Here is a 14,930-nt window from a genome sequence, read left to right as displayed (position 1 = left end):
CATACCATCACACATGCTGCCTTTTACACTTTGCGCCTAGAACAATCCGGATGGTTCTTTTCCTCTTTGGTCCGGAGGACACGACGTCCACAGTTTCCAAAAACAATTTGAAATGTGGACTCATCAGACCTCAGAACACTTTTCCACTTTGCATCAGTCCATTTTAGATGAGCACGGGCCCAACGAAGCGTTTCTGGGTGTTGTTGATAAATGGCCTTCACTTTGCCTAGTAGAGTTTTAACTTGCATTTACAGATGGAGCGACCAACTGTAGTTACTGACAGTGGGTTTCTGAAGTGTTCCTGAGCCCATGTGGTGATATCCTTTACACACTGATGTGGCTTTTTGATGCAGTACCGCCTGAGGGATCCAAGGTGTGTAATATCATGGCTTACCTGCAGTGATTTCTCCACATTCTCTGAACCTTTTGATGATATTACGGAGTGTAAATGGTGAAATCCCTAAATTCCTTGTTGAGAAATGTTGTTCTTAAACAATTTGCCGAGACATTTGTTGACAAAGCGGTGACCCTCGCCCCGTCCTTGTTTGTGAATGACTGAGCATTTCATGGAAGCTGCTTTTATACCCAATCATGGCACCCACCTGTTCCCAATTAGCCTGTTCACCTGTGGGATGTTCCAAATAAGTCTTTAATGAGCATTCCTCAACTTTCTCACTCTTTTTTGCCACTTGTGCCAGCCTTTTTGAAACATGTTGCAGGCATCAAATTCCAAATGAGCTAATATTTGAAACAAATACCAAAGTTTGTCAGTGTGAACATGAAATATCTTGTCTTTGCAGTCTATTCAATTGAATATAGGGTTGTAGTTGCCTGGAGGTGTTCTTTTAGTACGGTTTTGAAGGAGGGTAGAGATGCACTTTCTTTTACACCTGCTGGGAGTGCATTCCACATTGATGTGGAATAGAAGGAGAATGAGTTTAGACCTTTGTTAGATGGGAATCTGGGTTTAACGGAACATGCACTGTACTGTGCAATCTACTAATACAAGTTTCAATCAATCAATCAAACATGGTACTTGACACATGCTAACTGTTAATATGCTAACTCTTTTTATCTGTATGCCTCAGAATCAAATAACTTGGTTGCTGACGCATTCTAACTGTTAGCATGCTAACATTAGCATTTGTGTTGGGCTTATCAACACCTGAAAGTCAGGGCATTCCCCTTTTTTATTTGTATGTCATTTCAATATTATTTTTAATTGAATTATCTGGTTTTTGAAGCCTTGTTTAATGATCTGAATGTTAATGAGTCTCTATGTTTTGTTGGTAATGTTATTGTTATTTGAATGCATGTATACACCAACCTGTCTGGGCACAAATGAGTAAAACCTGACATATTTACATATTATTTATAGTTGTATTAATATGTGCCGTCCCTCCATTCATCCATTTTCAACTGCTTGTCCCTTTATTTTAGATCAAATTGAGCCCAAAACATCATAAGGCACATAACATCTCACCCCGGACATCAACTTTTTGAACTGGAGATACAGGACAATAAAATGCCGAACAAACAGATTTAAGAACACTTTTTACCCGAGAGCAATAGTGTCGCTGAACACAATTAAGGCATAAAAAAGAATGACTGTGCATGTGCGCTGTGTGCTTGCTATTTTTATGTATTTTTATCTTTTTATCTGAGTACCATGTTGTTATGTGTTATTATGAATTTGCACTAAATTAGATTGCTTGCAATTTCGTTGTACAATGTACAATGACAGTAAAGATATATTCTATTCTATTCTATTCTAAATGACTTAACTGAAATCATCATGAATTACAAATTTAAAAAGTAATGTAAGTGTGCACATATTTTTGTTTCTTTTGTTTTTTTCTTTCATGATGGTAATTTATTTTTATTTTTATTGTTTCTTTATTTTTTAAATTATTCATTCATGGAAGTTTTGTTTCAATATCCTAATTATTTGTTTGAAAATTTTACAGAATTGTATTTTTTTTTTTTTTTTTTTTTTTTTTACATATGTTGAAAACATTTCTAGAAGACGTGTTTATTTTTTAAATTTTTTATTTTATTTTATAAACCTTTATTTATAAATTGCAACATTTACAAACAGTTGAGAAATAATAATCAAAATAAGTACAAAAACAGTAAAAACATTACAATTGTCTTTTTAAAAAAGAAAATTATTCATTCATGGAAGTTTTGTTTCAATATCCTAATTACTTGTTTGAAAATTTTACAGAATTGTATTTTTTTTTTTTTTTTTTTTTTTTACATATTTTGAAAACATTTCTAGAAGACGTGTTTATTTTTTTAATTTTTAATTTTATTTTATAAACCTTTTTTTTTTTATAAATTGCAACATTTACAAACAGTTGAGAAATAATAATCAAAATAAGTACAAAAACAGTAAAAACATTACAAAACAGCGCCAGGGTTTGTAAACTAAAAATAACTAAAATAGAATGCAAAACATATATATATATATATATATATATATATATATATATATATATATATATATATATATATATATATATATATAATGCAAAACATATATATATATATATATATATATATATATATATATATATATATATATATATATATATATATATATATATATAATGCAAAACATATGTATATGTTTTGCATTATATTTTAGTTACTTTGAGTTTACAACCCCCTGGCGCTCTTTTGTACTGTTTTTACTGTTTTTGTACTTATTTTGATTATTATTTCTCAACTGTTTGTAAATGTTGCAATTTATAAATAAAGGTTTATAAAATAAAATTAAAAATTAAAAAAAATAAACACATCTTCTGGAAATGTTTTCAAAATATGTAAAAAAAAAAAAAAAAAAATACAATTCTGTAAAATTTTCAAACAAGTAATTAGGATATTGAAACAAAACTAACTATATATATATATATATATATATATATATATATATATATATATATATATATATATATATATATATATATAAAAAATATATATATATATATATATATATATATATATATATATATATATATATATATATATATATATATATAATATATATATATATATATATATATATATATATATATATATATATATATATATATATATATATATATATATATATATATATATATATATATAACAAACTAAGTGCAAAGTTGTTTTTGTTTTTATTGGTGTTTATTTTTATGTTCAGATGTATTCCTTTTGAATAAAGCTTGGCGCTTGGTGATGACGTAATAAGCAAGCGCCTTGACATCTTGGCCAGCAGGGGGCGACCAAGAGCGTATGTTTGTTTACATGTAGCCTTGTTAGCATTAGCTTCTGCCGGGCGAAAAGGTGCGCTAACTTCGCTATAATTGTGACCGTATTTATTATATTCATCCTGTTATTAGCTAATGTTTAAGCACAATTATTGTGACTTCATTGGCACTTATTGAATATTAAGGGAGGTTAAACAAAGTTAGTCCTCGCTGTTGGCCTACTATTGTGTCAAACGCACGTTTTAGCTGACAGAACACGTTGTAAGTGAATTAAGGTTGCGATGACAAAACAAAAGATGTGTTTTGTGACAAGTCGGCGTCTAAAATGAGTACATTTGATGGTACAGAAGATAGCAGCACTAATGTGCTGTAAACGTCAAAGACTATGAGGAAATCACACAAGAAAACTAACAGGTAAGAAATAGAAATGGTTCTTTCATAAATGTAATATGTCCTTAAGAGCAAGGAAGGAAAGACGTGATCGTATCGAGCGTTAAAAATAAAAAAAAGTGTTTATTTTGTTCTTGTCCGACAGAGCAGAGGGGGTTGCAGGTCCGGCCAATAGGAGCCAGCCCTCCGGGTCACATGACCAACCAGGAAGTGAGATTAATGCCGCAGGTGTTTTTTAAATTTAAATTTTTAAATAAAAATCGTCCGTGCCGTTCATTTTATTTCCAATTCTTAAATGCAAATCAAAAAAACAAATTTCGGGCCATTTTTTTCTATTTTCATTTGTGAAACAAAAGTTGAACAACTATTTAATGACACTTTTTTAAAAGGACAAAAACAAAGAACAAAGATGTTAGCGTTATGGTCAAAAAAAAACATGCTAAACGCGAAGGAAAAGCTAAAACACTGCTTCTGGTTCAATTAGTCATCACACAGATAAACACGCATTTTAACATTTTTGGATGAACATGAATTGGATTTTTGTGTTTATCTGGGGGGAAAAATCCACAAAAGGAAAACAGCACAAAATCTAATTTTATGTCAATATTTTAATAAAAATCATCCGTGCCGTTCATTTTATTTCAAATTCTTAAATGCCAATCAAAAAACACATTTTGGGCCATTTTTTCTATTTTCATTTGTGAAACAAAAGTTGAACAACTATATAATGAGACTTTTTTTAAAGGACAACAATGTTACTGTTATGGTAAAAACATGCTAAACGTGAAGGAAAAGCTCAAATACTGCTTCCGGTTCAATTAGTCATCACACAGATGAACACGCATTTTGGATGAACATGAATTGGATTTTTGTGTTTATCTGGGGAAAAAATTCCATAAAAGGAAAACAGCACAAAATCAAATTTTATGGCAATATTTTCATGAAAATCGTCCGTGCCGTTCATTTTATTTCAAATTCTTAAATGCAAATCAAAAAACAAAATTCGGGCCATTTTTTTCTATTTTCATTTGTGAAACAAAAGTTGAAGAACTATTTAATGACACTTTTTTAAAAGGACAAAAACAAAGAACAAAGATGTTAGTGTTATGGTAAAAAAAAACATGCTAAACGCGAAGGAAAAGCTAAAACACTACTTCCGGTTCAATTTGTCATCACACAGATAAACACGCATTTTAACATTTTTGGATGAACATGAATTGGATTTTTGTGTTTTTCTGGGGGGGGAAATCCACAAAAGGAAAACAGCACAAAATCAAATTTTATGGCAATATTTTAATAAAAATCAACCGTGCCGTTCGTTTTATTTTGAATTCTTAAATGCCAATCAAAAAACACATTTTGGGCCATTTTTTCTATTTTCATTTGTGAAACAAAAGTTGAACAACTATATAATGAGACTTTTTTAAAAGGACAACAATGTTACTGTTATGGTAAAAACATGCTAAACGTGAAGGAAAAGCTCAAATACTGCTTCCGGTTCAATTAGTCATCACACAGATAAACACGCATTTTGGATGAACATGAATTGGATTTTTGTGTTTATCTGGGGAAAAAATTCCATAAAAGGAAAACAGCACAAAATCAAATTTTATGGCAATATTTTCATGAAAATCGTCCGTGCCGTTCATTTTATTTCAAATTCTTAAATGCAAATCAAAAAACAAAATTCGGGCCATTTTTTTCTATTTTCATTTGTGAAACAAAAGTTGAAGAACTATTTAATGACACTTTTTTAAAAGGACAAAAACAAAGAACAAAGATGTTAGTGTTATGGTAAAAAAAAACATGCTAAACGCGAAGGAAAAGCTAAAACACTACTTCCGGTTCAATTTGTCATCACACAGATAAACACGCATTTTAACATTTTTGGATGAACATGAATTGGATTTTTGTGTTTTTCTGGGGGGGGAAATCCACAAAAGGAAAACAGCACAAAATCAAATTTTATGGCAATATTTTAATAAAAATCAACCGTGCCGTTCGTTTTATTTTGAATTCTTAAATGCCAATCAAAAAACACATTTTGGGCCATTTTTTCTATTTTCATTTGTGAAACAAAAGTTGAACAACTATATAATGAGACTTTTTTAAAAGGACAACAATGTTACTGTTATGGTAAAAACATGCTAAACGTGAAGGAAAAGCTCAAATACTGCTTCCGGTTCAATTAGTCATCACACAGATAAACACGCATTTTGGATGAACATGAATTGGATTTTTGTGTTTATCTGGGGGAAAAATTCCATAAAAGGAAAACAGCACAAAATCAAATTTTATGGCAATATTTTCATGAAAATCGTCCGTGCCGTTCATTTTATTTCAAATTCTTAAATGCAAATCAAAAAACAAAATTCGGGCCATTTTTTTCTATTTTCATTTGTGAAACAAAAGTTGAAGAACTATTTAATGACACTTTTTTAAAAGGACAAAAAAAAAGAACAAAGATGTTAGCGTAATGGTAAAAAAAAACATGCTAAACGCGAAGGAAAAGCTAAAACACTGCTTCTGGTTCAATTTGTCATCACACAGATAAACACGCATTTTAACATTTTTGGATGAACATGAATTGGATTTTTGTGTTTATCTGGGGGGGAAAATCCACAAAAGGAAAACAGCACAAAATCTAATTTTATGTCAATATTTTAATAAAAATCATCCGTGCCGTTCATTTTATTTCAAATTCTTAAATGCCAATCAAAAAACTCATTTTGGGCCATTTTTTCTATTTTCATTTGTGAAACAAAAGTTGAACAACTATATAATGAGACTTTTTTAAAAGGACAACAATGTTACTGTTATGGTAAAAACATGCTAAACGTGAAGGAAAAGCTCAAATACTGCTTCCCGTTCAATTAGTCATCACACAGATAAACACGCATTTTGGATGAACATGAATTGGATTTTTGTGTTTATCTGGGGGAAAAACTCCATAAAAGGAAAACAGCACAAAATCAAATTTTATGTCAATATTTTCATGAAAATCGCCCGTGCCGTTCATTTTATTTCAAATTCTTAAATGCAAATCAAAAAACAAAATTCGGGCCATTTTTTTCTATTTTCATTTGTGAAACAAAAGTTGAAGAACTATTTAATGACACTTTTTTAAAAGGACAAAAAAAAAGAACAAAGATGTTAGCGTAATGGTAAAAAAAAACATGCTAAACGCGAAGGAAAAGCTAAAACACTGCTTCTGGTTCAATTTGTCATCACACAGATAAACACGCATTTTAACATTTTTGGATGAACATGAATTGGATTTTTGTGTTTATCTGGGGGGGAAAATCCACAAAAGGAAAACAGCACAAAATCTAATTTTATGTCAATATTTTAATAAAAATCATCCGTGCCGTTCATTTTATTTCAAATTCTTAAATGCCAATCAAAAAACTCATTTTGGGCCATTTTTTCTATTTTCATTTGTGAAACAAAAGTTGAACAACTATATAATGAGACTTTTTTAAAAGGACAACAATGTTACTGTTATGGTAAAAACATGCTAAACGTGAAGGAAAAGCTAAAATACTGCTTCCGGTTCAATTAGTCATCACACAGATGAACACGCATTTTGGATGAACATGAATTGGATTTTTGTGTTTATCTGGGGAAAAAATTCCATAAAAGGAAAACAGCACAAAATCAAATTTTATGGCAATATTTTCATAAAAATCGTCAGTGCCGTTCATTTTATTTCAAATTCTTAAATGCAAATCAAAAAACAAATTTCGGGCCATTTTTTTCTATTTTCATTTGTGAAACAAAAGTTGAACAACTATTTAATGACACTTTTTTAAAAGGACAAAAACAAAGAACAAAGATGTTAGCGTAATGGTAAAAAAAAAAACATGCTAAACGCGAAGGAAAAGCTAAAACACTGCTTCTGGTTCAATTTGTCATCACACAGATAAACACGCATTTTAACATTTTTGGATGAACATGTTTATCTGGGGGGGAAAAATCCACAAAAAGAAAACAGCACAAAATCTAATTTTATGTCAATATTTTAATAAAAATCATCCGTGCCGTTCATTTTATTTCAAATTCTTAAATGCAAATCAAAAAACAAAATTCGGGCCATTTTTTTCTATTTTCATTTGTGAAACAAAAGTTGAAGAACTATTTAATGACACTTTTTTAAAAGGACAAAAACAAAGAACAAAGATGTTAGCGTAATGGTAAAAAAAAAACATGCTAAACGCGAAGGAAAAGCTAAAACACTGCTTCTGGTTCAATTTGTCATCACACAGATAAACACGCATTTTAACATTTTTGGATGAACATGAATTGGATTTTTGTGTTTATCTGGGGGAAAAAATCCACAAAAGGAAAACAGCACAAAATCTAATTTTATGTCAATATTTTAATAAAAATCATCCGTGCCGTTCATTTTATTTCAAATTCTTAAATGCCAATCAAAAAACACATTTTGGGCCATTTTTTCTATTTTCATTTGTGAAACAAAAGTTGAACAACTATATAATGAGACTTTTTTAAAAGGACAACAATGTTACTGTTATGGTAAAAACATGCTAAACGTGAAGGAAAAGCTAAAATACTGCTTCCCGTTCAATTTGTCATCACACAGATAAACACGCATTTTGGATGAACATGAATTGGATTTTTGTGTTTATCTGGGGAAAAAATTCCATAAAAGGAAAACAGCACAAAATCAAATTTTATGGCAATATTTTCATGAAAATCGTCCGTGCCGTTCATTTTATTTCAAATTCTTAAATGCAAATCAAAAAACAAATTTCGGGCCGTTTTTTTCTATTTTCATTTGTGAAACAAAAGTTGAACAACTATTTAATGACACTTTTTTAAAAGGACATAAACAAAGAACAAAGATGTTAGCGTTATGGTCAAAAAAACATGCTAAACGCGAAGGAAAAGCTAAAACACTGCTTCCGGTTCAATTAGTCATCACACAGATGAACACGCATTTTAACATTTTTGGATGAACATGAATTGGATTTTTGTGTTTATCTGGGGGGAAAAATCCACAAAAGGAAAACAGCACAAAATCTAATTTTATGGCAATATTTTAATAAAAATCAACCGTGCCGTTCGTTTTATTTTGAATTCTTAAATGCCAATCAAAAAACACATTTTGGGCCATTTTTTCTATTTTCATTTGTGAAACAAAAGTTGAACAACTATATAATGAGACTTTTTTAAAAGGACAACAATGTTACTGTTATGGTAAAAACATGCTAAACGTGAAGGAAAAGCTAAAATACTGCTTCCGGTTCAATTAGTCAACACACAGATAAACACGCATTTTGGATGAACATGAATTGGATTTTTGTGTTTATCTGCGGGGAAAATTCCATAAAAGGAAAACAGCACAAAATCAAATTTTATGGCAATATTTTAATAAAAATCATCCGTTCCGTTCGTTTTATTTTGAATTCTTAAATACCAATCAAAAAACACATTTTGGGCCATTTTTTCTATTTTCATTTGTGAAACAAAAGTTGAACAACTATATAATGAGACTTTTTCAGAAGGACAAAGATGTTAGCGTTATGGTAAAAACATGCTAAACGTTAAGGAAAAGCTCAAATACTGCTTCCGGTTCAATTAGTCATCACACAGATAAACACGCATTTTGGATGAACATGAATTGGATTTTTGTGTTTATCTGGGGAAAAAATTCCATAAAAGGAAAACAGCACAAAATCAAATTTTATGGCAATATTTTCATAAAAATCATCCGTGCCCTTCATTTTTTTTCAAATTCTTAAATGCAAATCAAAAAACAAATTTCGGGCCATTTTTTTTCTATTTTCATTTGTGAAACAAAAGTTGAACAACTATTTAACGACACATTTTTAAAAGGACAAATGGTAAAAACATGCTAAACGCGAAGGAAAAGCTAAAATACTGCTTCCGGTTCAATTTGTCATTTGATTGATTGATTGAGACTTTTATGAGTAGATTGCACAGTACAGTACATATTCCCTACAATTGACCACTAAATGGTAACACCCCAATAAGTTTTTACACTTCTTTAAGTCGAGGTCCACTTAAATTGATTCATTCATCACACAGATAAACACGCATTTTTGCATTTTGGATTCGATGTTTGTGTTTATCTGGAAGATTAAAATCTATAAAAGGAAAACAGCAGAAAATCCAATTTTATGACAATATTTGAATGAAAATCAACCCCTTTTTTGTGTGTTTTAAAATCTGACATATGTATTAAAAATGGAAAAACGGCCCTAATTGTATTTTTTGATTTGCGTTTCAGAATTGGAACGGAAGGTACACGGACCGATATATTTACTGCTTGTGTGTTCAATTGTTCCGATGTTGTAAAACAAAAAAAAAACAAAAAAAAAGGTATGTTTTTATTTTCTACATGTTTTCAATTCACCTTGTCAGATGGAGTTCCTCCCTTTGACCAGCAGAGGGCAGCAGAGCTCGGTGACGCCAACAGGACTGCTGAGGTGAAGTATAGTATTTTGTTGTGTTTATTTGATGTTGTGTTGATTGATTGTCATACTTGCCAACCCTCCCGGATTTTCCGGGAGACTCCCGAAATTCAGCGCCTCTCCCGAAAACCTCCCGGGACAAATTTTCTCCCAAAAATCTCCCGAAATTCAGGCGGAGCTGGAGGCCACGCCCCCTCCAGCTCCATGCGGACCTGAGTGACGTGTTGACAGCCTGTTCACACGTCCGCTTTCCCACAACATAAAACAGCTAGCGAGTTCTTGGTTTCTTATGTGTGTTTATTGTTAGGCAGTTTCATTAACGTCCTCCCAGCGCGGTAACAACACACAACAACAGCAGTCAAGTATTCGTCTACCGTAAAGCAGTTGGTCTGCCGTAAACAGCAATGTTGTGACACTTTTAAACAGGACAATACTGCCATCTACTGTACATGCATATGTGACCCACCCATAATGTGTCACATTTTTGTGTTGATTTATTTAGTTTATTTTGTGGTTTGAATTCGTTTTTGGAGCTGTCATTACACATTTATCAGTATTCACATTGGTCAGTAGGGGGCAGTAGGGCGTTTCTTCCCAATTGAATGCTATCACCTGCAGACCGGAAGTGTCTTGTCATTCTGATGAGCGCGACCAGTCTGTGAACAATTGAAACGTCCTGTGTGCTTTTTCCTCCTGCATAACAGGTTAGTTTTGGTGAATCAACTCACTGAATAATATCCATGTGATCTTTATAAGTTTAAGTACACATTCTGATGGTGGAGCCTAACTCTAAAGTGTTTGTGGGTTGTAGTTTGTATTTGTGAATGAATCCGGTGCACAGCTGCAGTAATCAATACAAAAAGGCGACGTGATTGCGCAATGTTTATATAGGAACTTCTGATCCTAATTCAGACTCCCAAATTAGAGCTAACGTTTTCTTATTGATTTTATAATGTATATTTGTATAATGTGTGTGTTCTGAAATAGTGACAGAGAATAGAACAAGGATGGACAATTCAACCCTTAACTCAACAATGAGTAGATGAGTGTTATGTGTGTGTATATGTGTAAATAAATGAACACTGAAATTCAAGTATTTATTTTTATTTATTTATATATATATATATATATATATATATATATATATATATATATATATATATATATATATAATAAATAAAAATAAATACTTGAATTTCAGTGTTCATTTATGAATTCTAGCTATATATATATATACATATATATATATATATATATATATATATATATATATAGCTAGAATTCATTGAAAGTCAAGTATTTCTTATATATATATATATATCTTAACCACGCCCCCTACCCCGACCCCCGACCCCGCCCCCCACCCCCCACCTCCCGATATCGGAGGTCTCAAGGTTGGCAAGTATGTTGATTGTTGATTATTTGTTTAGCTCCACAGTGCGGGCTCACTCAAGGTCACCATCCAGCGGAGCAGCGACAGTCGCGAGTTCCCACAAAAGGGCGAGACGGACGACAGACTTCACTGTCACGTGTGCGGCGTCACCTGTCCCTCCTGGCAGGTGAGGGCACGCCTCCTGCCGCCAAAACATGACGTCACGAGCCAACGTGTGTGTGTGTGTGTGTGTGTTGAAGGTGTTTGAGGAGCACATGGCCGGATCAGATCACATGACCAAAGTGAAGGAGATCACGCGCTCCATCACGCTCATGAGCAGGTAGGAACGCACACACATGCCCAAAGGTGATGTCATTTCTTAGGCCACGCCCACTGCCACCATGCAGGAGGGGTCGCTGGTGTGACACGTGTCAGACGCACTACAGCGGTGACATCATCCTCCACCGCCGCTCCAAGCAGCACAAAGTGAGTGATGACATCACCTGCAGGTGTGTGGGACAGATGAAAAACGGTGTGCGTGTGTGTGTGTGTGTGTGTGTGTGTGTGTGTGTGTGTGCGCGTGCAGGTGTGTAAGCGGGAGTCGCGGCCCTTCTGTGCGGCGTGCAGGCGTCACTTCAAGTCTCCCAGGAAGTTGGTGGAGCACATGAAATGTGCGGAGCACAAGCGACAGGTGCAGGAGACCCAGGAGGAGGAGGAGGAGGAGCTTATCACCGTGGACGCCATTGGCTGCTTCGAGGAGGAAGTGAAGCAGGAAGTAGCCCGCCCGGACAGGAAGTCACTTCAATCCGCCCATTTTTTCCCGCTGATCCGGGTCGCGGGTTTGGTGGAGAAGCCCAGACTTCCTGCTGAGGCTGAGGCGGACCCGGTCCAGCTGTGAGACCTGGTCCCTCCGCATGTCCCAGGTCTGCCGACAAGGGCCTACCAGGTACCACCTGGCGTCCGGACTAGAGCACTAGAGACTAGTCAGAGAACCGAAAGCAGGGTTTACAGCTACGTGGTCTGGAGTCATGTAGGCACAGACGCGGGGCCATGTCTGTGGGCGGGGCTTGCAGGCGAGTGGTAAAAACTTTGTATTCATTTTAACGCTGAATTGACTCAGAATGTCAAGAAATGTATTTTCAAACAGCTTTGAGGCCACCTCAAACATCAGATGTGAAGAATTATTGCAAGATGACTTTGAATCCTCTCTGAAGGGAGTCGTCATCCAATAGAATCATGAGTTTCACTGACACACCACATGTGTGGATTCATGCTCAGCACACACAGGAATCAAACTCAAGGACCTTTCTGACGGAATTCTATAACAAGCGATTCCAAGCCTGAATGAAACAGCATGGGGTTATTATACCTTCTTCAGCAGAGAGTGAGAATCAAGCTTGTGTTGTTGAGAGGTTTAACAGGACACTGAAAACTCAAATGTGGTGATATCTTACAGCTAACAATTCTCCACGGTATGTAGATCGCCTCCAAGATCTTGTCTTACCGCACAATAGATCACACCACAGTAGCATCAAAATGCCACCTCTAGATGTCAATCAAAAACAAGTATTTGCAAACTTGTCAATCAATCAATCAATCAATCAATGTTTATTTACATAGCCCTAAATCACAAGTGTCTCAAAGGGCTGCACAAGCCACAACGACATCCTCGGTACAAAGCCCACATAAGGGCAAGGAAAAACTCACCCCAGTGGGACGTCGATGTGAATGACTATGAGAAACCTTGGAGAGGACCACATATGTGGGTAACCCCCCCCCCCCCCTCTAGGGGAGACCGAAAGCAATGGATGTCGAGTGGGTCTGACATAATATTGTGAGAGTCCAGTCCATAGTGGATCCAACATAATAGTAAGAGTCCAGTCCATAGTGGGTCTGACATAATATTGTGAGAGTCCAGTCCATAGTGGATCCAACATAATAGTAAGAGTCCAGTCCATAGTGGGTCTGACATAATATTGTGAGAGTCCAGTCCATAGTGGATCCAACATAATAGTAAGAGTCCAGTCCATAGTGGATCCAACATAATAGTAAGAGTCCAGTCCATAGTGGATCCAACATAATAGTAAGAGTCCAGTCCATAGTGGATCCAACATAATAGTAAGAGTCCAGTCCATAGTGGGTCTGACATAATATTGTGAGAGTCCAGTCCATAGTGGATCCAACATAATAGTAAGAGTCCAGTCCATAGTGGATCTAACATAATATTGTGAGAGTCCAGTCCATAGTGGATCCAACATAATAGTAAGAGTCCAGTCCATAGTGGGTCTGACATAATATTGTGAGAGTCCAGTCCATAGTGGATCCAACATAATAGTAAGAGTCCAGTCCATAGTGGATCCAACATAATAGTAAGAGTCCAGTCCATAGTGGGTCTGACATAATATTGTGAGAGTCCAGTCCATAGTGGGTCTGACATAATATTGTGAGAGTCCAGTCCATAGTGGATCCAACATAATAGTAAGAGTCCAGTCCATAGTGGATCTGACATAATATTGTGAGAGTCCAGTCCATAGTGGATCCAACATAATAGTAAGAGTCCAGTCCATAGTGGATCCAACATAATAGTAAGAGTCCAGTCCATAGTGGATCCAACATAATAGTAAGAGTCCAGTCCATAGTGGATCCAACATAATAGTAAGAGTCCAGTCCATAGTGGGTCTGACATAATATTGTGAGAGTCCAGTCCATAGTGGATCCAACATAATAGTAAGAGTCCAGTCCATAGTGGATCTAACATAATATTGTGAGAGTCCAGTCCATAGTGGATCCAACATAATAGTAAGAGTCCAGTCCATAGTGGGTCTGACATAATATTGTGAGAGTCCAGTCCATAGTGGATCCAACATAATAGTAAGAGTCCAGTCCATAGTGGATCCAACATAATAGTAAGAGTCCAGTCCATAGTGGGTCTGACATAATATTGTGAGAGTCCAGTCCATAGTGGGTCTGACATAATATTGTGAGAGTCCAGTCCATAGTGGATCCAACATAATAGTAAGAGTCCAGTCCATAGTGGATCTGACATAATATTGTGAGAGTCCAGTCCATAGTGGATCCAACATAATAGTAAGAGTCCAGTCCATAGTGGGTCTGACATAATATTGTGAGAGTCCAGTCCATAGTGGATCCAACATAATAGTAAGAGTCCAGTCCATAGTGGATCTGACATAATATTGTGAGAGTCCAGTCCATAGTGGATCCAACATAATAGTAAGAGTCCAGTCCATAGTGGATCTAACATAATATTGTGTGAGTCCAGTCCATAGTGGATCCAACATAATAGTAAGAGTCCAGTCCATAGTGGATCTAACATAATATTGTGTGAGTCCAGTCCATAGTGGATCCAACATAATAGTAAGAGTCCAGTCCATAGTGGATCTAACATAATAGTAAGAGTCCAGTCCATAGTGGATCCAACATAATAGTAAGAGT

The 14,930-nt window shown here is 34.7% G+C and overlaps 1 protein-coding gene across 2 annotated transcripts; it reads left to right on the top strand.

Annotated features, from left to right (window-relative positions):
- Positions 1-3,271: 3,271 nt before the first annotated feature.
- On the top strand, positions 3,272-12,640 carry ciz1b (cdkn1a interacting zinc finger protein 1b). 2 transcript variants are annotated; one of them, XM_061980027.2, is made up of 7 exons: positions 3,272-3,671; positions 3,793-3,857; positions 10,056-10,120; positions 11,536-11,664; positions 11,738-11,817; positions 11,885-11,963; positions 12,064-12,640. In XM_061980027.2, exons 1-7 carry the CDS (start codon positions 3,643-3,645, stop codon positions 12,373-12,375), a joined length of 759 nt encoding a protein of 252 aa, XP_061836011.2. In that variant the 5' UTR covers positions 3,272-3,642; the 3' UTR covers positions 12,376-12,640. The 2 variants fall into 2 exon arrangements, with proteins under 2 accessions (XP_061836011.2, XP_061836010.2); XM_061980026.2 differs by having other exon boundaries at positions 3,793-3,875.
- Positions 12,641-14,930: the final 2,290 nt, after the last annotated feature.

Source organism: Nerophis lumbriciformis, linkage group LG20 (genome assembly GCF_033978685.3).
Source record: "Nerophis lumbriciformis linkage group LG20, RoL_Nlum_v2.1, whole genome shotgun sequence".
NCBI classification, from domain to species: domain Eukaryota; kingdom Metazoa; phylum Chordata; class Actinopteri; order Syngnathiformes; family Syngnathidae; genus Nerophis; species Nerophis lumbriciformis.
The sequence above is the reverse complement of the archived record's forward strand: the minus strand, read 5'-3'. Positions and strand labels throughout refer to the sequence as shown.

Excerpts from the sequence above, each read along its gene's own strand:
- ciz1b (XM_061980026.2), top strand. The coding sequence starts at position 3,643 with ATGAGGAAATCACACAAGAAAACTAACAG. Across the intron at positions 3,876-10,055 it reads AAGTGAGATTAATGCCGCAG|ATGGAGTTCCTCCCTTTGAC; the intron begins GTGTTTTTTAAA and ends TCACCTTGTCAG. Across the intron at positions 11,964-12,063 it reads GCCGCTCCAAGCAGCACAAA|GTGTGTAAGCGGGAGTCGCG; the intron begins GTGAGTGATGAC and ends GTGCGCGTGCAG.